Source organism: Polypterus senegalus, chromosome 2 (genome assembly GCF_016835505.1).
Source record: "Polypterus senegalus isolate Bchr_013 chromosome 2, ASM1683550v1, whole genome shotgun sequence".
NCBI lineage: Eukaryota > Metazoa > Chordata > Cladistia > Polypteriformes > Polypteridae > Polypterus > Polypterus senegalus.
Genome location: NC_053155.1, coordinates 167,392,708 through 167,417,798, shown reverse-complemented (window position 1 = coordinate 167,417,798; position 25,091 = coordinate 167,392,708). Strand labels below are relative to the sequence as shown.

General features: G+C 35.8%; 1 protein-coding gene across 1 annotated transcript in view; it reads left to right on the top strand.

The window, feature by feature from the left end:
- Positions 1-25,091, top strand: part of LOC120524434 (cell adhesion molecule 2-like) — a 481,595-nt gene that overhangs the window by 209,287 nt on the left and 247,217 nt on the right. Inside the window, exon 3 of the mRNA XM_039746287.1 lies at positions 3,225-3,251. Coding sequence (XP_039602221.1) covers positions 3,225-3,251 — 27 coding nt within the window. The remainder of the gene's footprint in view (positions 1-3,224; positions 3,252-25,091) is intronic.

Sequence of the window (25,091 nt, the reverse complement as noted above, 5' to 3'; positions counted from 1 at the left end):
CTTGGGGAAAAAAACATCAAAATTTTGGGTCTATAGACAGGAAACTTGGCAGACCTTAATCCCATTGAGAAATTGTGGTCATCCTCATAAGGCGGGTGGACAAACAAAAACCCACAAATTCTGACAAACTCCAAGCATTGATTATGCAAGAATGGGCTGCTATCAGTCAGGATTTGGCCCAGAAGTTGATTGAGAGCATGTCAGGGCATATTGCAGAGGTCTTGGAAAAGAAGGGCCAACACTGCAAATATTGACTCTTTGCATAAACTTATTGTAATTGTCAATAAAAGCCTTTGAAACTTATGAAATGCTTGTAATTATACTTCAGTAAACCATAGAAACATCTGACAAAAAGATCTGAAGCAGCAAACTTTGTGAAAACCAATATCGGTGTCATTCGGAAAACTTTTGGCCACGACTGTACAATCAAGTCCTTGTTCCTTCTCACAAAGCATTTAATATTTTACATGATTACTTAATCATGCAGGGGCTTTGCCCCTTTGAAATTCTGCAATGACATATGTATACTAAATCGGAGGGTGGGGTTGGTCCCCTCTTGAAGTTTCAACTGTGAAGCTGTTGGTAAATTAGAAATGCGAGCATGGGATGGAATCTTTTTCTTTTTGCAGCACTAGGTGGAGGAGTACTGGTATCATCACAAACTGTTAGAAATTCTTGAACTTGCTTTTGTATGGTGGTAGCCAATGCCCTGTTTTCAGGAAAGTTACTTTTAAAACAAATTTAGTTACATTCCTCATTACTTATAAAAAAGTAAACTTACTAAATATGGTATATAGTTACTTATTATTAATTATTAAATCCAGTGCTTGAAGTAGGCATACAGAGTACTGGCTTTATATTATTTTGTACCTCAGTGTACCAGCAGTAAATTATTAGTGTATCCCACTCAACAGCTAACCCCCAACAATCCCACACTCTTACTTGTGTTTCAAAAGAAATGCCTTTTGTATCTTAAGATTGCCAAGAGTCACTTTTATTTTTGCAGGGAAGTGGATCAATCTTGATCATTTTGAAAATATGTATTTTCCTCTTACATGGATTGTAATTCCAAAACAAAGTTTGGATATTATATTATTTTCTTTCAGTTTCCTTTATTTTTTGTCCATGGCCACCAATAACAATAACAATTTTTAGACTGAATATTTGTATTGCGTCTACTCACTGAGTACTCTGTGTGTGCTTGGTGCTGATATGCAAGTGAGGTGAGGTTTACACAAGGTTTACATGTAGGATACGTGCACAGTAAAATGTTTTGTAGTCCAATGACCCAGTGATTGTCATAAATGAGTAACCAAATGACCTGAAATTCTTTTTATGCAACTTATTCAAGCTATTCTTTGACGCCAATATATGGTATTATCCTAGAAAGTGTCAATCCAGCGTAGCATATCCAGTTCTTGATATAGGGCAGCACAGAAAAAAAATTGTGCAGTAAAGTACTTAAGAAGTGAATTCCTCTAACTGTTTAATTACTTAAGTTGCATTGAACTCTTCTTGCCTCACTGGTCATTTTAAAAGAAGACATTGACTGCTTCAAAATACTTCCATTAAAACCAAAACATTGACATTAATAGAGGATTCATGATTTACTTACTCTACTCCAATTCATCTGCACAACTCATTCATAAAACCCCTAATTTAACAAGAACCACAAAGGATAGTGTCACTATCACTTTGACTGCAACACCATCACATTATAGATAGAAACTACGCCAGTTGCTTTGAAATGCATAAAAGCTGTTTTAAAATCAATGTTTGCTAAAAATAAATTTTCATTTTATAATTTACAGTGCCCTGTGGTGGGCTGGTGCCCTGCCTGGGGTTTGTTTCCTGCCTTGCGCCCTGTGTAGGCTGGGATTGGCTCCAGCAGACCCCCATGACCCTGTGTTAGGATATAGCGGGTTGGATAATGGATGGATGGATAATTTACAGTAGGCAGGACAGTAATGAGACCAGCTATGTTATATGGTTTGGAGACAGTGGCACTGGCCAAAAAACAGGAGACAGAGCTGGAGGCAGCAGAGTTAAAAGATGCTAAGATTTGCTTTGGGTGTGACGAGGATGGATAGGATTAGAAATGAGTACATTAAAGGGTCAGCTCAGGTTGGGCGGTTGGGATACAAAGTCAGAGAGGCAAGATTGCATTGGTTTGGACATGTGCAGAGGAAAGATGCTGGGTATATTGGGAGAAGAATGTTAAAGATAGAGCTGCCAAGTAAGAGGAAATGAGGAAAGCCTAAGAGGAGGTTTATGGATGTGGTGAGAGAGGACATGCAGGTGATGGGTGTAACAGAACAAGATGCAGAGGACAGAAAGATATGGAAGAAGATGATCCGCTGTGGCGACCCCTAACGGGAGCAGCCGAAACAAGAAGAAGTAGGTAACCAATTGGAAAACACTGAATATCAAGTTTGAATAAGTGCAGTAGAAGACTTAACCTCAAGTATATTATGCTGCAATTGTTTTATACTCTGAATACTTTTATGTATTTAATGCTGTATAGCATAGGTAAACAATCAAATATTAATGAATATTTAAAAAAGAAAACTTTTTCTACAAACATACCAATGACCAATTCTGCTTGTCTTTGACTTGTTACACTTTAATAACACTCATAGTAGCCCATTCTATTCATATTCCTTCACTAATGTAATCAAAGCTGTTTGATTTTATAGTCAAATACAGAGTCAGAAATTAATAAGTTGTCTGTAAAATAAAAAGAAAAATTAAACTGGAATTTCAACTAATGAAATGAATTTTCCATTATTGCATTACTTGTCACAATGCTACTCATTCTGGCTGACAATTACATCACTTTGTTGCCTCTGAGTATATTGATGGATTTTAATTGGAAATGTACTGCACTTTCTTTATTGGTACTGTTTATATCTATCTATTTTTAATATTAGTACAGCATGAAAAACACCAAGAAAATTAAAAGTGGGTGGTCAAAAATAAAATAATTCTCTTTCAGGATAGGAGTTGAATGAAATTATTCTGAATGACATTCATTGGTGAAAGAGAAATAGTAAGAAAAAATAAGGTGTGCTTTTTACCAATGCAAATATGTGATATTACACAAAACATACTGTGAAAGTCAGATAATTAATAGTATTGTATTTTAGTGTATTTTTCAAGTCAAGTCACAGCCTATTTGATTCATCATTGCTCTCTTTTGTTTCTTCTTTTTCTTTCTCATGCAGTGGCTGCTGAAAAAGGCAAAGGCAAAGGTAAGGGCTTTCTTCACCCTGCTGTAGCTTGTTATTTTTGTGGACATGTCGCAGCAAACAATCTTAATAGCCTTAAACACAATGTTTAACAGATATATATTAATGCAAGGATACAATGTGCACATTTCTTGCATTTTTAAAATATTTCTATAGTTATCTGTTTCTTCAATATTGCAAGGCAAATGGAGTGCTCCCCTTTCACAATAATGCATACAGAACACTCAAGGGTTATATTCAGTTTATTCTGACAAAATAGATACATCTCAGTTATTTGAACGTATTCACAATAAAATGTCAAAGATTTACAGTGTCTTTTGCTAATAGATTGTACATACTATTATATAACTACTGTGCTTGACATAACGATAGACTGTTATATTGTTAAACATAACTAAAAACTAGATGCATTACCTTTTAACTATACAGTACATGTAACTATAGTATGTTCTGTAATTGAAATCTTTGCACCAAACATAGACACTGATTTTTCAGTATTGTCAACTCATAGTATCAGATCTGTTGTGTTATTTTTCTCCTTGAGCAGATTTCTCTAAAGGTTTTTCCTTAAAAATGTATCATGTCCTACTTTGCTTTACACTTACTTCGAATTGTACTCATGTTTGTTTGAAAACTCCTTGTTATGGCATGTACTGTGAAGTTGTTTTTCTCTAATTAAAGTTCCTGATGCTGTCACGCTTTGATGATTATTTTGACATTTATGTGACACTAACAAAATGGCATCCAGTTTCATTAAAAATAAATAATTCATTGATGTAACAGTCTGTTCCATGAAATTTGACTTGTTAAACATAGATAGATAAGATTTATTTGTTCCAAGGAGGACATTTAGCTTTTCACAGAAGATCAATAAATAAATATTATAACAACCAAATACACACTAGAATTATTAAAAAGAAAACTTCTGACTTCTTTTCCTGTGTGTAGGCTAATCAGTTGTTTCCTCACTCGGTCATCAGTTACTATGGACAACCCATACTGATGATGGAGTACACATCACTTACCATACCAGTTGGAGTAATAGTAGTTGTCGATACACTCAGAGTGGTGTGGGGGGACTGGTCATTGGAAGATGGTGGTGGTGGACGGAAGGAAAACATTTTCAAAAAATTAGTTTAGGGAAGCTCAAACAAAATTAATGTCAATTCAAAGGCACGCAATAATGACTACAACAAGCATCATTCGTAATAGTCTACAAAACATTTTAATGAAATCATCAAATTAGTGTGGAAGTCTGTTGCTTTATTGTGGAATTAATGGACTGAATCAGTTGTGTTATGAACTGGCCTACACACTAACACACATACAAACGCACACACACTATCCACTTACCACTGATTATGAGCGATGCCTGCCCAGCCTGTCACTCCTCAGTTCTCCAGATATAGACTCCTTAGCTTTGGCTTGAACAGACTTTAACAGTGTCCTCTAGACACTGGAAGCTGATACAGTTTACCTACAGCCATGATTTATTCATCCTTCCTGCACTGCTTATCTCAGCTACTAATCTTGCATGAAAGAAGTGGACATCTACCCACATCAGATGCATTGTATTTACTTTTTTACTTCAATCACCCAAGATGTGACTACAAATTATAATAGTTTTAAAGCAAAGCAAAGTGTATTAGGATATATGAATAATATCAAAGATCAACTAATAATATAAAATACAAATTAATATTACTAAATGAGTAGTAAATTCTGGATTTAAATCCCCTATGGCCATCCTGTAGATGAGGCAAATTGCAGCTTGTTTTAAATATAGTACGTGCAGCCCCAAAATAATAATTGTACACTGCATAATAACATAATAACTGTTAAGGGCAACTCTTAGATTCTCACAGCTTGTGAGTACTTAACATCTGATTGTCCTAAGCCATTTTGCATATAGAAGGAGACTAAATAAAGACTGGGCAGGGTGTGGTGAGTCAGTAAAGATCCGAATAGCTTTATAGTAGCATGTAAATGTAGAGTGAATTCAGAATGAGGAGTTAATTTAATGTAATGAACTTCTGACTGTAAAGTACAATAAAAATGCATAACGATGGGCTGACAGTTGTCCTAAATGTTAAAATTAGAAAAATACAACTCTGATCATCAGAATACAATGGTACCTCGGTATACGTCCGCTTTGGAATAAGTCCAACTTGGTATACGTCCTGTTTGGATGCGAAAAATTTTGCTTGGTATAAGACCTTTGTTTAGAATATGACTCGTGTGATAGAACATCACGCACTACCCTTGTTTACCTCTCTCGAGACAAAGCCATGAATGCCCACAAGTGTCAGTATGCCAGTTGCTAGCATTCAGTGAACAACCCCCACTATAACTCTATATGAATTTTCACGTGATTTTGTGTTTTTTCGCATAAATTTGAATTGATTGTTGAATAGTATGAAGGTGGCATGCGTATCTGGTATATGGCTGCTGCATACGGTATGCCAAGAACGACGGTATCTACAATTCTGAAAAACAAAGATGTTATTAAAAAGTAAAGCGAGGTTAAATTTTCATTTATTTCATCTAATTGCTTTTGTATTTATGTATTTTAGTATTAAGCAGTGTTTAAGTTATTTTATACAACCCCATCAATGTATAATATGCCAATAACAATAGGAATTTTTTATGGGAATGGATTAATCATTTTCCCTTTTCTTAAGGGAAAAATTTTTTTGGTATACGTCTTGTTTGGTATAAGTCAAAGGATCTGGGGCAGATTAAGGATGTATACCGAGGAACCACTGTATATTGTAAACAAAAGGAGTATACTACTTAATTTTGTTTTCTTTTTAAATACTAGGGGGCTCCGCCCCCTGCTCACTTCGCTCGCCAACCCCTGTGTTAGGCTAATCAGATATGCAATTTTAAAAGCTTTTTTTGATCTTTGGAATTGATTCAATTTCATTATTTGCATTTTTACTTTAAAGCTTCAGTAAAAATAATATTTGGCGCAGATCGCCACCACAGAAAACTGGAAAAAGAACAGCAGAGAAAGTAGGGGTTAGTATGGATTTTGGAGCCAGGAAAAAAAAAAACATAATTAAATGCATATACAGAATAGCAAGGTTAAACTAAAATGAAGCTATTAGAAAGCCATATCAAAGTAATGAGTGTTTAACAGTTTTTAAAAATGCTCCACCATTTTAGCCTGGCAAATTTCTAATGGTAAGCTATTCCAGAGTTTAGGTGCATAACAAAGGAAGGCCACCTCACCACTTCTTTTAAGTTTACCTCTTGGAATTCTAAGCAGACACTCATTTGAAGATCTAAGGTTATGATTTTTAGTGTAAGCTGAAAGGCATGCTGAAATATAGGATGGAGCAAGATTATTTAAGGCTTTGTAAACCATAAGCAGTGAGACATCAAGCAAAATGACACCTTTTATTGGCTAACTAAAAAGATTACAATATGCAAGCTTTTGAGGCAACTCAGGCCCCTTCTTCAGGCAAGATGTAATACAGAAACTGGAGTTCCCTGTGTTTATATACACATTAGGACAAGTAACAACATTGGTAAATCTTTAAGTGAGACATCTTAAATGTAAAAAAGTAATAGACCTTTTCAGGCTAATATTCATTTAACTAGAGAAGAACAATGTATGACCATATATGGCGTGAGTTGCCTCAAAAGCTTGCATTATTTTAATCGTTTTAGTTAGCCAATAAAAGGTGTCATTTTACTTGAATTCTCACTACATTCATAATGGCTAACACAGTACAACACCCTAGTACTACTAAACCATAAGCAGTGTTTTAAAGTTAATTCTAAATGACACAAGTAACCAATGTAGTGACAACAAAACTGGAGAGATGGTTTAAATTTTTTTTCCTAGTTAGTATTCTAGTAGCCGCATTCTGCACTAGTTGCAATCAATTGATGTCTTTTTTGGGTAGACCTGAGAGGAGTGTGTTACAGTAGTCTGTCCGACTGAAAACAAAAGCATGAACCAATTTCTCAGCATCTTACAAAGTTATAAGAGATCAAATTTTTGCTATATTTCTTAAGTGAAAACATGCTGTCCTAGTAATCTGATTAATATGTTGTTATAATACATTTGCTATAATATTAAGGTTAATGTCACTGTCTCTGTAAAACACTTTTAAAGGATTCATGCACATGTGCAAGCTAAGTTTGGCACACAGAGGCTAGTCTGCCTGCTATTTAGAAAACCATTACTTAAGCAGTTTGGAGACTGAACTAATGCTGTATACCGATAATTCTCTTTCCGATCAGCTGCTGCTGTGATTCCCCACTCAGATACAGTGATATAAATACTCCGAGTGGTGCAGTAAGAGTTATATGGAAAAAGATGATCCGCTGTGGCAACCCTTAAAAGGAGCAGCTGAAAGATGAAAAAGAAGAAGAAGAAGGTGCAGTGAGAGTAACAATGCTAAAGCAGTTATGGTATTTGGAATACTATGGCTGTTCCTTGGACCATTATATTGTTACAAGTTAATTACAATCAGATGCATTACATTAATATACAATATGAGGTTAGTTTCAGTGTATTTATAAAGCCGCATCAGGAAAATAAAGAGTAACCACACAGGAACAGTAGCACTGCGTTGACGCTGGGTGCCGCCAGTCTGCAAAACCGAGCAGAGAACTTGCGTATGACAAGGTATGAGGTACCGTGGAAAAGTGCGTGGCTTTACGCCAAGTGTAGGTTTTATACATCGCGATTTGAACGTGGAAAAGTTCTTACGCAACATTTCTGTGTGTACGCACCATTCATACATGAGGCCCCTGGTGTGCTTGAACATTTTCTGACATTTATTAAGCCTTTATGCTATTTCTTTAAGATGAATGCTATGCTACCCTAAACGTATTCTTCCACATTTTGCCACAGAAGACAAATAATTAATAATTAATCTCAATTATAAACTAAAACATTACCCATAACTTATGTGTATATGAGACTGTCAGGAGCTATTTGCATATATCTTTAAAGTGACTGTCTTCCCTGATTTACTGAAGTTCTATGTGTAATGGATTTCTGTCGTTAGTTTTCATATTTCTTCTCAAAGCTGTTTCAGTTCTTTATCAGTACTTCACAATTGACAACACAACTTATATTTTTGAATCACAAATCCACCATATAGTGTGAACATTTTCTATACTTATCATACTTAACATAAACTGTTACAGCTACAATCTTTAAACATACAGTAAGCAGAATAGTAATTGAAACATTTTGTTTTGGAAAGCAGTTATTTACCAGCTTGATCTCAAATGCTCAGTGAGACTAGGTATATTAGACACAATCCAACATTGTAATTTCTATAGAACTTACTTACAGTACCTGTAAGAAAAACATGCTCATACCTTAGTAAACCAGTCATATGTACCAAGAGGCAGTATAATTGCAAAAATCCTATACAGGAATTATATGTAAGCTTCCAAAAATTAATTCAAAATGGTTGGGCTAACTGAGCATAATAATAGATACTAGTATGTTTGGTGCATGAATCATATTAGATGGACAGATGTGCAATCCATCAGCTGACAACGATACTGATTTTATTTAAATGTACTGTAGGAGAAACTGATAGAAAAAGGCATAGTGATTCAGCAATTAGTGCTGCTACCTCACAACTCCAGAGTCCTTGGTAAGAATCGCAGCCAGGTCACTGTCTGTATGGATTCCATATGATCTTTCCATGTATGTTCATACAATTATAGAGTAATTACTGGCAATATAATTAATTATATATTTTACTATTAATTATTAATAATTGTGTATGTAGTTGTACCCTGCCATTTTGATGAGTGTCAAGTTTTGGTTCTTGTCTTGATTTGGTTCCTCATAATCCTCAGCAGGGATAGCTGAGTTTAAACATGGACAAATAGTAAACTTGATAGATCACATGAGATGAATGCTCAATTTGTAAAATCCCAAAATTTCTTCTGGAGACTACCTTGTAAGAAGACAAGAAAAAAATCAGAAAGGCTCCCTTCCAGGTAGGTTGGGTTGTATAATGGGCGTCAAAAACTGGGGTAAGTGCTATACACAAAACAGAACACAAACAATCCTCTTCATAGAGCTAGATGCCCAATCTATCATTGACACCTCAGAAATACAATAGAGTAGTAGAAATTACTTTGCTCTTGCATAGTGGTCCTCACCAGGTGCAGGTGCTATGTGCTGTTTTTACTCTGAAGGCAAAATGCAAAAGCAGTCTATACCACTCATGAAATACAGAACTATACATGAGGATACAGAGAAGAGAAACAGAATGGGGAGAATTAGTAACAGTTTTAAAATACTGCATTACATATATTTAGTATTTACAACTAACAACAGAGATATAGTATGCTCAGCAGCTCTTCTCAGGGTATGTTTGTCTAAATGTCATTTAAAACTGGCATTGGTGTCATTTCCGTACTATGGCTGGTGCAGAAGCCAGACTTGAATTTCTGAAATTAATTGTGATGTTTAAGGTAAGACTGAAACTAACTGGCAACTACTTTTTCAAATATTTTAAAGAGAAAAAAGGCAACTTTGAAATGAGTCTATAATTATGAAGAGTATGTGGGCCTAGGCCTGACTTTTCAAGTAATGGTTTGATAACTGATCATTTTAGTGCATCCTGCAGGAACTGTGCCATTCAATAATGAGCTATAGATAATGCTAATTATAGGTGCTGTCAGAACATCCATTGTGGAAATCCATTGAGATTGTTACTAGGTTTGTTGGCACTGGATCCGAGGAACAAGTAGAAGATTTCTTTGTAGAAATTAAAGTTAAAACTTCCTGTTCAGTTACGAGATTAAAATTTCTAATTTGATGTATGCAAGATGAGACAAGGTTCACCAGACTACTACTAGGCTTGCAATGTGATGATGAGATCTGGGATCTTTTATTTTCAATTTTCTCATTAAGGATGGTCATATAGTCTGTACTGCTAATGTTGGTATTTTACAGCGTAGTTATAATTTGTTAGATTAGTCACTGTTCTAAACACTACACAAGCATTATTGTTGTTGTTGTTATCTATTGTTTTAGAATAGTAGTCTGAGCAGGCTTTAAAGAGAGCTTTTTATATATATTTTTAACACTGTCTGTCCTTGTAGTTCAAAAGACCTGCAGCTTTGTTTTTTTCTCCATGTACTCTCTTTTTTTGACACTCTGATTTAAGAGCTCAAGTGCTCTCAATAAACCAGTTTGAGTTTCTATGCATTTTAATCACTTTTATTTTTAGGGAAGCTACTGTATCCAAAGCCTCTCTCAAGGTTGTATTATAATTTTATTTTTGCTGATCTAAATTGTTTTTCACAACTACACTTGACTTACTGAAAATATCTGCAAATTTTGAAGCAGAGTTACAATCTAGATCTTTGTTTTAATATGTTAATTTATTGGTAAGTGCAGAACCAAATAAAACACAATTAAGGAGTGATCAGAAATCACATTATTTAATTTCAACTCTGCAAGTTATAATTAGGTCTAATGTATGGTTATGATTATGAATTGGATGATGCTCTGATCAATACAGTCAATTGTTCCATACTTTTTGTAAACATTTTCATTTTGTTTTATGCTTTTGAGTTTATGTACAGATATTCTGACTGTTAATCTTAACACATAGTTTCATTAAGTATAAAGGTTATTTTCCTTAGAAACAGAGAGAGAGAGAGCTCAATATCTAAGACTCTAGGAAATAATCACTAGTATATGAGGCCTAGACCCATAGTTTTATTTTTCTGTCATTCTTGGGATGAGCTACGCATGACACTGTCTAGCTGTTTCCATAATGTTTCGTGAAGATGGCATTCTGGTCTAATGGTTGATACGTTTATATAACAAGAAAACCTTTAAATTGGTTTTGAATGTGATATTAATGATTTTTAAGTGTATTGTGGTACCCAAACACTTCCTCTATTTTCAAAGAAGTCATTCAGAGAGACCAGACGAAGAGGCAGAACAATTCCTTATTTGCACACAGATATGCAAAAATGTCTTGGTCCATGGAGTGAGCAATCAAAATTACAATTCACTTGTTTTTATGCTTTTCTACTGCAATTACCTCATCTAATGCATCACACCCATCTGACTTTTAATATGCATAGCTTTATTATTTCATCCAGTCAACTAGTGTCACCAGTATTTCCTGACTCTTTTCAACTTTCCCATTTACCTGAATGTTGCCTCATAAATAGGGGTGAATGGTGGACTGTATTTACTGTATTTTAACACCACTTCAAAGTAGGGGTGTTTGGGTTTTTCCATTAGATTATCCTCTTTATCTAGACGGGTGTTCATTACTTATTTACCACATTCTAACCTTGGAAAATCAAGTTGATGGTTTCGCCAAGAAGAGGCAAACCTCACATGCGCAATCTTTAAGCCACATTTAGTTAAACCTTTAGATACCTTCAATTAATTTAACTACTCCATACAGTCATGATCCATTTTTACCTTTGGAAATCTCTCAACAAATAGCATATTTATCATGTGAAAATAACTAGAAAACTACAAACTGCTTTAATGGAGGGCTTTCATCTTAGGAAAGCATGAATAAATTATTTTGGCAAAATAATATTGAGATGATCAAAACTAGTTTAAATAAAACTAATTAAAAAATTGATTGGATTTTTTTGTTTTACAGTGATCCCACCTCGATCGTGGGGGTTGTGTCCCAGAACCCCCTACGAAAGGTGAAAATCCGCAAAGTAAAAACCATATGTTTATATGATCTATACTAATAAAAGGCAAAGCCCTCACTCACTCACTCACTCACTGACTCATCACTAATTATCCAACTTCCCGTGTAGGTAGAAGGCTGAAATTTGGCAAGCTCATTCCTTACAGCTTACTTACAAAAGTTGGGCAGGTTTCATTTCGAAATTCTACGCCTAATGGTCATAACTGGAAGGTATTTTTCTCCATTAACTGTAATAGAGTTGAGCTGGAAAGACGTGGGGGGGCGGAGTTTCGTGTGACATCATCACGCCTCCCACGTAATCACGTGAACTGACTGTCAACGCAGTGTGTAGAAAACCAGGAAGACCTCCAAAAAGCGCTTAAGAAAACATGCATTATATAATTGAGAAGGCAGCGAAACAATAAGAAGCGAGCGAGTGACATATACTACCATATTAATGAGTGCTGCTACCTCGGAAAGAAAGCAAGGTGTAAACCTAAACTTTAAATTAAGTTCATAGACAGGCTACCGCTGGCGTTTCACATGCCCACAGGTAATGCGGGATACAAGTTTAATGAGAGGACGCAGGATATAAACGAGAGTTTTGATCACTTTGTAACTAAGTTAAAATTGTAGGTGAAGGGGTGTGCTTATGCAAATTCCGAGAGACTGTGTTTGTGGGGGATTGACAGTTAAGGCGGGTGGGGGAGTCACGTCATCATCTCCCCTCCCATTCATCTCATTTCGCTCTGAGCTGAGCTCCGCAGCTAACGCCGTCTTCCAAGCAACCGTCAGACTGCCACCAAATACTCACAGAAAAATCCACAAGTTAATACACACGCTGTCTCTAGAGTTTCTCCACACTGAATCCTCCAGGCACTACTTACAAAAGGTCACATTGACAATCATGTTACGTTATTTTTAAAATCTTTCCTTTTCTTAGCACAAGCACAGCTGAGAAGCTTTGATGCATGTGCTCCATAACGCGTTAAAAAATAATGCATTTAATCACACTTTGCATTACAAGCAAAGGGAGCTTTTGTCAATGCATGATTTCCTGGTACACCGATTACATTGATCAGCGCATCCCGATTCATTTTACCCTCGCACCACCTTAGTTTGAGAAGAAGTATGAAAAATATGAGGTTAACACAGAAAAACAGATCACCAATTCAAGCTTTATGAATAATCGATTCGCCATCAATAATTGTTTTGGTAAAGCCATCCTCCTTCCATTTTATAATTTTTCCGCCACTACCCATGATTAAATGAACGGTAAAAAAGTAAGAGCAAAGCGAGGGTGACTTATTTAGGCAGGCATATATATGACAGCAACACTCATGACAATGTCAATCATGTTACGTTATTATTAAAATGTTTCCTTTTCTTTTCATTACTTCTTTAACACACTACTTCTCCGCTGCAGCTGGTATTTTGCTATATATATATATATATATATATATATATATATATATATATATATATATATATATATATATATATGAATGACCTCCAAAGAGCGCTGAGATTTTGATATCATGAACGTGTCTGCAAGAACTTTGGTCTCCTGCCCAGCAAAAGTCGAGCAGCCAGCGCGCATGCATAGCTGTGTCAGCCTTTGAGATGCTGACTGCGCTTCTGCCTTAAGTCAAAGTGAGCACTTTTAATTTTTTTCATCCTCCCCCTGCGCTATAGCCCAGACAAGTGCAAACATGGGACCCCTTTTCTACACCACGGCAAAATAATATTAAGGCGAATCACACTTTCTTTTGCACGTATACGATTATGAGGTCCTCAGCTAGGATTATGAAAACACGCACAGGAGTGGAGGACTGACAGTGCCATCACAGCCGATTAATGGCGGGACGTCTCACCAGTCTACACAAGACCCACCGCGACTGTCCCCAAAAGGCGATCATAACGCCAGCGAACACATCTCTCTATACTATATAAAAGAAAAAGGCAACTTTCCTTTCTTTACACCTTTTTTCCTTTTATCCCAAACCAAAGCCTTTCTCTCTTAACACTGCAGAGGACACAAAACTCATTTTCTTTAAATGCCGGTAAGGTACATTACCAGAGGCACAAATTTGAACGTTCACATAGAAAATGTAATTTCAATGTACCTGTACTTCTTAAAACGTTAATGTTTTACTGTTTAATAACTTATAGACTATAATTTATTATTTTTCCCTTGCATTCAGTGACCAAACCTATACACACACATATAGACACATACAAACATACACACAAGTATATATATGTGTGTATATATATATACACACACACACATACATACATACATACATACACATATATATAATTTGTGTGTGTATGTATGTATGTGTGTGTATATATGATGTCGATAGGTATGTATGTATATATATATATATGTGTGTGTATATGTAGATATGTATATAGATATGTAGATATGAAGATATGTATGTGTATATATGTATATATATATATATATATATATATGTATGTATGTATGTATGTATGTTGTGGTACATTTTTTGATGCAGCTACCGAAAACAACTTTGTGACACTGCCGCCAAATACACAAAACAATTACTTTGACAATCATGTTACATTATTTTTAAATGTTTCCTTTTCTTTTTCATAACTTCTTTAACACATGACATCGCTGCGAAGCGCGGTTATTTTGCTATATATATATATATCACAGCGACACTCATAACAGTGACAAAACAGTTACATTGACAATCATGTTACGTTATTTTCAAAATGTTTCCTTTTCTTTCTCTTTCCTTCTTTAACACACTACTTCTCCGCTGTGAAGCGCTGGTATATATATATATATAGATAGATAGAGATATATATATATATAGATAAATATGAGAACAACACTCATATCAATGACAAAACAATTACATTAACAACCATGTTACGTTATTTTAAAAATTTTTCCTTTTCTTTTTCGTACCTTCTTTAACACACTACTTCTCGCTGAAGCTTGGTATTCTACTATATATATATATATATATAGATATATACAGGTATATATATCTATATATATATATATATAGATATGACAACAACACTCATATCAGTGACAATACAATTACATTGACAATCATGTTACGTTATTTTTAACATTTTTCCTTTTCTTTTTCATAACTTCTTTAACACACTACTTCTCCGCTGCGAAGCACGGGTATTCTGCTAGTTATCTATAAAAGTCAAAGCCCTCACTGACTGACTGACTGACTCACTCACTCACTCATCACTAATTCTCCAACTTCCCGTGTAGGTAGAAGGCTGAAATTTGGCATGCTCATTCCTTACAGCTTATTTACAAAAGTTAGGCAGGTTTCATTTCGAAATTCTACACATAACAGTCATAACTGGAACCTACTTATGTACATATATACCGGCCATAACCTGCAGCTCGATCACCGTGTGATCGAGTTGTGTCTCTCATCGTCACGCCTCCCACGTGATTGAGTGCCTGCCCATATAAGGCCGTCCATCAGTGACAATCCAATAGAAACACTCTACCGCTAAATATTTGCGGGTTTAGGGCTGTGTTTATGGAAACGAAGATGAGATGGTCAGGGTGGTGTTTGGCACAAACTCAGTGAAACTGCATGAGAAACGTTTAAGTTGCGGGTCTTAGCTAACATTAAATAAACCTTTCTACTGCAGCCACAGCCGCGACACACATAAAAAACATCAATAATAACTCATAAACTTGCAATATTATTTAGGAAAATCGCAACATTTTACTCACCAAAAATTCGGATTATTTGTAAACAAAAATCCATCGTCCTCTCTTTCCTCAAAAACAGTTCAATTACTCTGTTGTACGGATTATCCATGCACTTCAGTTCCATCAAAACCTCACTTTCTATCGCCATCGAAGCTAATGCTGAAAGGCAAACCCGCCCTATGGTATTTCTGGCATAAGTTTGATTTCGCTTTAGGGCTGAAAATGTCCGCTCGACAGAAGCAGTGTACACAGGAATGCTCACCGCCAAATATACCAATGTGAACAGCTGCCCCATGCTCTCATTCAGATTTTTCTGATGAAGGAAGTCAAGGAGATCAGTGGGAGATTCTCCTGCAAAATCATTCATGGCATACATTACAGTCAGTTCTGTTTTTAGCCGAGACAGATCAAAAAGTGATCCGTGGCTCTTGTGTTAAAGTGGAGAAGGCTGCATGCGTGAAATTTTTATTGTATTCCCGAAACTTCTGGGGCTCGAAGAGCGTGAAAAACATCAGGTTTTCATGGTCTTTTAATCTGGTCTGTGTCTGGCAAATAATATTGTCCAGAATCCTGCCATGGAGTTGGCCGTAGTGCACGTGACGATCTTTCGCTCGGAGCGTTTGCGGTGCGTTCAATGGCCTCGTAGAGTTCCTCATATGGCTTCTATCCAATCAATCGGTCTGAATTTGCCGTACGCCTGCTAAAGGGCCCTACTGACACCAACTCAAAATCTGATTGGTTGAAGCAACAGGTTAATCGACATTTATTCTGTGTTAGAGTGCCTCCACAACAGATTGTGAAAGCCTCTCTGCCTGGCAACAAATGATGGCTGAAATGTGATTGGTTAAATGCTATAATACGAAACTCCGCCTCCTTACAGTATATATGGATGAAAATACGTTCCAGTTATGATCATTATGCATAGAATTTCGAAATGAAACCTACCCAACTTTTGTAAGTAAGCCGTAAGGAATGAGCCTGCCAAATTTCAGCCTTCTACCTACACGGTAAGTTGGAGAATTAGTGATGAGTGAGTCAGTGAGGGCTTTGCCTTTTATTAGTATATATATATACATTGACAATCTTGTTACATTATTTTTAAAATGTTTCCTTTTATTTTTCATTACTTCTTTAACACACTACTTCACTGAGAAGCGCGGGTATTTTGCTAGTTTTTTTATATTTTAAGCCCTTATAAACTATCCCACACTCTTATAAATATTTCCTGCACAGTTATACAGCATAAACCCTTTGTATTCTCTTAGATATTAGGTAAGATTCACTGAAATTATGTATGTAAACACACTGTTTATATACAGTAAAACCTAAATATTATTTTAAAGATAACGAGCGTCTCCAATATCACATAAGTTACAGCCATTACGATAGACAGGCCACCAGCAATAAATACGTACAATCTAAGAAAAATTGTATACAGTAAAATGTGTGTACAGTGACACTAAATGTACGTACATGTACTAAGTACTGTACGTAGAAAATTAATTATACTAACTCACCAACAATGACACAACGACTTGTCCGATAACTAGTTTAATTTTACTGCAGAACAAAGGAGAGCGTTGTTCTTCTTCCGGCAGTCTTCAATCCAAATCCCTAAGGCAGATTCCATCCAGACTACCACCTTATTAAGTCGAAGTGCGATATAGCGAGGGATTACTGTATATTGAATGTAAAATCTCAGTAAAGTTCTTCCAGATCCCCTCCATTTAGAGATTGCAGAACTGTCAGAAGAATTAGCTTAAAATCCCCTGCTTTTAAAAGAGGAATGAGATCTGAATTAAACTGGCTTTCTCAGTTTTTGAAAAAAGATGATTTTCAAAATAGGTATATTTTTTAAATTTTTTCAGCATTTTCTTTTATCATCCCACTAACTAATTATACACTGCTTTTTTGTCTTTACTGTAAGAAGCATTAACATTGCATAGGTGCTTGACAGTTTAATTGTGAATAAAATACTGATATCGACTTGTGCTAAAAATTCATCCACCTTCCTTTTTTGACTGCATGCTTACTCTCATTGGTTGAGAAGGTGAAGAATGTAGAACAAATGGCTGTTTTTAGTATCACCAGCTATTCTTTGTATTGCTTCTTCATGATCTAGAAGTATCAGATGATTTTTGCCTTTTCAATTTTCCAAGGTTGTGAGTTCCAGTGTTCCAGTGTCTTGCTTTCTCTGTCAGTGCTTTTTAATTGACAACCAAAATTAGGAAACTGGTTTATCACTGATGTTTTAACCACGCTTGCTGGAGAGATGGCTAAAGTAGCATTAGCAGTGCACCTTAGTGAACTAAAATACTGAGACTGTATTTGCAAAATTCACATAAAGACTTTTCCACAAACTCTCATGTGATCTATACTTTTTCTGTAAGACTTTGCTACCTGTTAACATTAAAAAACAATGAAGCATTGCTCCTTTTACATTCATTACATACTCTATGGGAGGTGGGAATGTCCAAATCTCTGAATTCACTGTATTCCATTTTAAAGGAAAAAAGCTAATTAAAATTCATTGTTTTTTTTTCTGTTAATGCAAAGTTGTGAACCTTTTTAAAAGGAAAACATTACAAATTATACAGAGCAAATGTTACTAATGCAAACATTAATGATTGCAGTCTTTTTATTTTGCTTAATCAGTAAGACTTAGTTCATAGGTTTGGTACAATGTAGTAAAGATGCAACTTAAGAGGCATTTTTGGCCAGTCCTTCATTGCAGTTTATAAATCACTTTCTCTTTTCCATTTCATTATTCTAGTGCTGTTAAATTTACTTCTTTTGAAATTTTCTTGCTCTACTTTTAAGAAGTCAATTTAAGTACTAAATAAGTTATTTCATTTTGCAGTTACTATTAATCTAATGGAACTCATCATTGTTTTCACATGGGAACAGAGCAATGGAAATACATTATTAAATCCTGACCATAACCAATCTCAAATTATTTTAAAGAGATCTTTTGAGACTTGACTGAAAATTTGAGTGAGAAGTGACAGCAGTGTGAATGCAGGATGACAGCAAAAAACTAATAATAAATTAAATTTAGTGCATTGTAACAGAGTGTAATACCCTAGTGATTCAAGGAATACCTGATAAAAAAAAATCTCTTGACAGAGAAACAAGTTGAGTGATAAGTGAATAAAAAAGGTAATTTGATCCCTGAGGAACGGTTTGGATGATTCCTGTTAAAAATTAATCAGATATTTAAATGCAAGATGCCTTATATTTGAGTTGAACATCAAAATTGGAGTAGAAAATAACCCATGACCATGTGACATACAAAAAAATTAATTAATTAATTACATTAAATAAATGATAACTGATTCTTGACAGCTAGAGAGTACTAACAAATGACAAGGCATTAAATTGGAGAATGAATGGCCTTGATCTTATCAAAAGCATTTATTGTGTTTATGCATTTATTTCCTCCCATGTTCCCACCACAGTCAAAATGCCTGCAGTCAGATTAAGTGTCAGATCCAGACTGCTAAAGTGAGAGCAAGTGTGAGTTTGATTTTGCTTTATGATTATTAAGTAGTGTCCCATGAGTGACTGATTTGAGCTTTATCTCTCAACTCCTCTGCAACAGGCTATCGGCACCTATGATGCACTTTAAAGTTCAGTTTAAAGTAAAATATTAAGTATTCTACTGGTGTATAAAATAATAGAAATGTTTAAAGAAAACTACACTGTGTGGTAGTTCACTGTAGAATTTCTTTGTTAAAGACGGACAACCAATAGACCTACCAATATTTAAGATTTTAACCTGCAAGTTAAGTCAAGTGTCTTTTTATTGTCATCTTACCAAGTACAAAGTACAGGGTGGAACAAAATTACTTGCCTTCAGGACCACTGTGCAAAACAAACAACATATAATATGACAAGATAGTGTATACACTACTGTCATTTCAACAATGTTTTCTGAATTAGACCCAATAGGCGGAGAATATCTATACACACTTCCAGTACTAGGGTGTTGTACCGCGTTAGCCATTATGAATGTAGTGAGAAGTTCTTTGCTGAAGAAGGGCCTGAGTTGCCTCAAAAGCTTGCATATTGTAATCTTTTTAGTTAGTCAATAGAAGGTGTCATTTTGCTTGACTTCTCACTATATACACACTTGTCAATGAGAATTAACTGCAAAAGATGATCAACTAAAAATAAAAGGTAATTAATAAAAAAAATATATTTAGCTTGAGATGAGAATCCTCATTTGAGCAATGTTGTCACATGATAAAGGAAGGCATAGTCTCTTGACTCACACAAGTTAGTCAGCATTTAGTTTTTTTTCTTTTGGTTTTGTTCATATCACTGAAACCTATTTTTATATAGCCATATATAATGCTATCACAGAAGGACGAAAATACATAAATTAAAAAAGAATACAAAAATATAACAAAAAAGCTAGTGCAAAAAATTAGAATAAGTTCAAAATTTGAATATCCAAAATATGTGAATGAAGTTGTAACAAAATGAATACATGAAATAAAACAAGAAAGGGTGCAAGAAATAGCAATAAAATACATGCGTACAATTAAAAAAGAAATGCTTCATGAAATTAACACCCAAAAATGAATGCCAAAAGTAAACAGCAAAACATGAAAAAAAAAACTACAAATATTACTATCAAAAAGTGTGTGTAACGTAAATATCAAAAAATGAGAATGTGAAACAAACATCAAATAAGTGACAGAAGAAAATGAACAACAGAAGCTTAACCTTCAAAATGGAAATGATGATCACCCTTCTGCATGTACAGGAGATCCTTTTACACATACAAGCTTTACTTAGATGTACAGTAAATTATATTGCTATGAATGCCTGGTAGTGGAACAGAAGATCAAGGCAAAGTTCAATGAAGGAGAAATAAATCATGAGATGGAAGGCATTGTTATTGCAATAAACAGGCTACTGTTATTCCATTGGCAAAAATGCACACCCCAAAGCATTAAGTGACTTTAGACCAGTGGCTTTAATTTTTTATATCATGAAATCCTTTGAGAAGTTAATTAAGAGACAACTGCTTAACAAAACTGGGGCTCTTCTGGACCCTCACCCTTTTGCAGACAGAGCAGAGAGCGGTGTGGAGGATGCCACAGCAACAGTTCTGAATGTATTATATGTGCACTTGGAAGGATCAAAAGACAACCAAGATTGCTGTTTATAGACTTTTCGTCAGCTTTTATACTGATTGATCAATTCTGTTTGAACTCGATCTTGGTGGGGTGGATTCTATACTTTCTAACAAACAGAACACAAAAAGTGAGTGTCAATGGCTGTTTCTCTGATAGTCTAGGTACATCTGTTGGCACTCCATAAGGTTGTTGTTTATCTACTCTTTTGTTTATCATGTTTACAAATGACTGCAGGAGTTTACACAAGGACAGACATATCCTGAAATTTGTAGACGACTCTGTCAATGAAAGTCTTTTACAAAATAAGGAAGACAGTAATAGACCTATTGTCATTGAATTTGTAAAATGGTGTGATCACTCTAGTTTACAACACAATATTTCTAAGACAAAGGATATGGTGGTAGAGTTCATGTGCTCCCCACCATCCAGTGTCTTAACTTTAATTAAAGGGGAGACAGTGGAGATGGTAATACAAACAACAATCATTGATAACAAATTTAACTTTGATCTTAACACATTGCAAATCTATATAAAAGGACAGTCATGACTTTTCTTTCTTAGGAGACTCAGCTGTTATAAAGTGAATAAAACCATAATGACACTTTTTATAAGTCCTTTACTGAATCCATTGTTACATTTGCTTTTATCTGTTGGTTTGGCATCCTCATCAATAAGAATATAAATCATCTTAACAACTTTATAAAAATTAGTAGTAAAATTATTGGTTCACAGCAAACCTCTATCACTGAAATTGGTTGGGAAAGAATCCCAATTCAATTCTGTCAGACAGTAGTCATCCTTTTTGCTCTAAATTCCAGCTGTTGCCATCAGTCTGCAGATTTAGGTTTTCAAAGGTAAAAAGTAACAGGTATGAGAACTCTTTTATTCCTTCAGCTATAAGCTTATGAATGGCACTGCAGTTGTGACCCACTGAACTGGCTACTTTGAACAGCTCTTTAAAGCTGATCCTCCGGCTAGGACGTTGGATATCTCTGTGTCCACATTTATTGAGGCTGCTCTTCCAATTAGCTGTGAACAACCCAGTGTCACTGAGATTGCACAGGTGTTGAACAAGATGAGGGCAGGGAAAGCTGCAAGGATCTGTGGTACCTGGGGTGAACTTCTCCAGGCTGGTGGTAAGGCTGTCCTCCTAACATTACAAGCAATCTTTGCTTCTATTTGGAAGATGGGTGTGATTGCAACTGACTGCAAAACGGGTCTTGTCGTCCCTATGTGAAAAGGAAAGGGTGATCACCTAAATTGCTGCAACTACAGGGGGATAACACTGCTCTCGGTACCTGGTAAGGTCCTTGCTATTGTCATCCTCAATAGGATCCATGATCACTTGTTCACCTACCAGCGACTGGAGCAGTCTGCTTTTATGTATAAGAAGTCTACCACCAACCACATCCTGTCACTGAAGGTTCTCATGGAGTGCAGATAAAAATATCGGCAGAATGTCTTTGCAGCCTTTGTCGAGTTTCATAAAGCTTTCGACTTAGTTGATTGTGCTGCCTTGTGGGACATCCCCTCAAAGTTGCTGGATATCATGGTTGGCCTGTACACTGGTACTGTAAGTGCTCTGCAGTGTGGAGGAAGAACCTCTGCGTTTTATTCAGTTGATTCTGGGGTTTGTCAGGGGTGTATTCTTGCTCCTACTCTGTTTAATGCAGCATGGACTGGGTGATGGGCAAGGTTGTGGGGTCCTGTAGCTGTGGGGCATCTGTTGGTGAAAAAAGATGCACTGATTTTGACTTTGCTGACAATGCTATGATCTTCACGGAGTAAATGGAGGCTCTGATTGGGGCTCTCAAGAGTCTTGAGTGTCTGGGCTTGTGAGTGTCCTGGATAAAAACCAAGATCCAGACCTTTAATGACCTCTTGGGCACAGCCATCAGCAGTGTGTCTGTCTGTGGCGTGACTGTCGACCTTGTTGACAGATTTACTGACCTCGGCAGTGATATTCATGTCTCTGGTGACACTTTCTATGAAGTCAGTAAATGGATTGGGAGACATGGGGGGGTCATGAGGTCATTGGAAAGGGTTGTGTGGTACTCCTGATATCTGCAGTCTTTAGAGTTCTTGTGCTTCCTGTCTGGCTATATGGTTTGTGAGACATATCTATTGACCTGAGACGAAGACTTGACTCCTTCTGTACTGTGTCACTTTGGAGAATCCTTGGGTACCGCTGGTTTGACTTTGTGTCGAATGAGTGATTGCTCACAGAGTACTACATGAGGCACATTACTTGCATTGTGAGGGAGCATCAGTTATGACACTACAGCCATGTGGCACGATTTCCCGTGGGTGATCCAGCTTGTAAGATCCTCATTGTTTTGACCCGAGTGGCTGGACCAGGCCAAGGGGACACCTATGTAATACCTGGGTGCAGTAAAAAAATGGTCATTTCTGGAGGGTGTGACTAGACCGCGTGTCTGCCTTCGGGGTTGCTAACCAGGATCTCGACCTGTTTCGTTGTGTGGTGGGTGAGTCAACTGAACTGCATTTTAAATTCAGTTACTTGTAGAGATGCTGCTAAATGTTAAATTCTACATTATTATTATTTTTTGTACTGTTGAAAGTAATTATTCTTCTTTGTATTGATCCCGAGTGGGCATTTATGCGATCGCATTGTCTGTCAAATGTTGTCTTTGTTTATTTATTGGATCTGTGTAACAATGTTTTCTATTTTTGTACTTTCCTGCTGCAAAAAAAATCCCTCAGGCATAATAAAGTCTACCTAACCCTAACCTAACCTAAATCTGGAACACATAATTTCTTTCTAAGTTGTGACCGCATTCAATCATGTGACTAGAAACAGATACCGTCACTGTATAGACGGTTGCAACCATCAGAAAACTCATATAATAACAATGCCCACAACAAACAAGGAAAAATAAAGAGATAAAAGCATGTTCAATAATTACAAAATTGGGAAAAAATTACAACATACAATACCTCAATACAGATTCACTACAGATATGAACAAAGTCACGTTCAGGAACCTTAAAAAATCAAGCCGTCAATGTTTAGAAATTACCAGCACATGCAAATACTTCAAGTGTCCTCCACTTCACAGTAATTGTTTTCCACTAGCTAACATGGCAAGTGCAGTTTGTTGTACTTCATTCATCAACACATCTAAGCATATACTAAAAAAGGCAGTAATGAAAGAAATCACCTTGTCTTTGGTGGCATCTTATTTTACCATCTGTTTCTAACCAAAGCTATTTATTGCATTTACCTTATAAACTCACCATCATCAAAGTATATTATAATTTCTTTATAATATCTTCTCTCACATAACAAAAAACACTGCAACATTTACTTCTCTGGATCTTCACCTTCTCCCAATTTAATTTTACATTTTACAAACCTCACTAACTTTCCATGATGCATCTTAAACATTATTATTGATTTAGCTGTCACAATTACCACCTCATTGAAGTTTTACGATGAAGCTCATTTATTGAAGTCTTGTTCTCTGAATTACATCCTACCCCACAATTTCCACCGCTCCTCAAATCAAATTCATTTACTCAAGTTTTGCCCTTTGTCTTAAAAGTTGCTGTGGGAGCCTAGTGCCTAGTATCTAAGCTTTGCAGCTTTACATTTGTCATGAATATTAAAAACATATTTTATATTTAGAAGGCAGCAGGTATGACTTGTCTTTATAGAGCTGATGTAAATTTACCAAAATGTCAGCTAAAGTAGAGAAGTGCAGCTGCTCCATATCCCTGCAACATAGTCTAAATCTCTATCCATCAAGAGAGAAATGGTATATGCTATCTTTGCTCTGTCAAAAACAAAAGATGAAGCAATTAGCTAGGATATATTTAATCATTACTCACGAAATCCCAGACAAGCTGGTGAATTATATTTATATTACTCCTGGCATTGGAATTCCGATTTCATTCATAGATGTGTCTGTGGCTGTAGGAGAAGTTTGTACTAAAAATGCTACTTTAGATGAGGTGCTATATTATTTCTGCACAAAGAATTTTGAAAGTTGTTGAACTGTGAAAGCATCCTCTGCAAACAGTCTCATAAGTCATTTTTAAAATGACTTGTTGAGAGCCAAGAAGTGCTGCTTGAAATGAAATAGCAGTGCAATGTTGTATCAGCTCTTGTATTTATTTCCTAAGACAGCGTTTCTCAACCTTTAAGTATTTCTGACCCGTTTTCATAACAGTTTTAATCGCGCCCCCCCTAACATTTTTTTTGAAATGTAGCTGCATATTTTATTGTACCTACTTAACTTTTATCGACATTTATCTAACTCTATATTTATTACTTG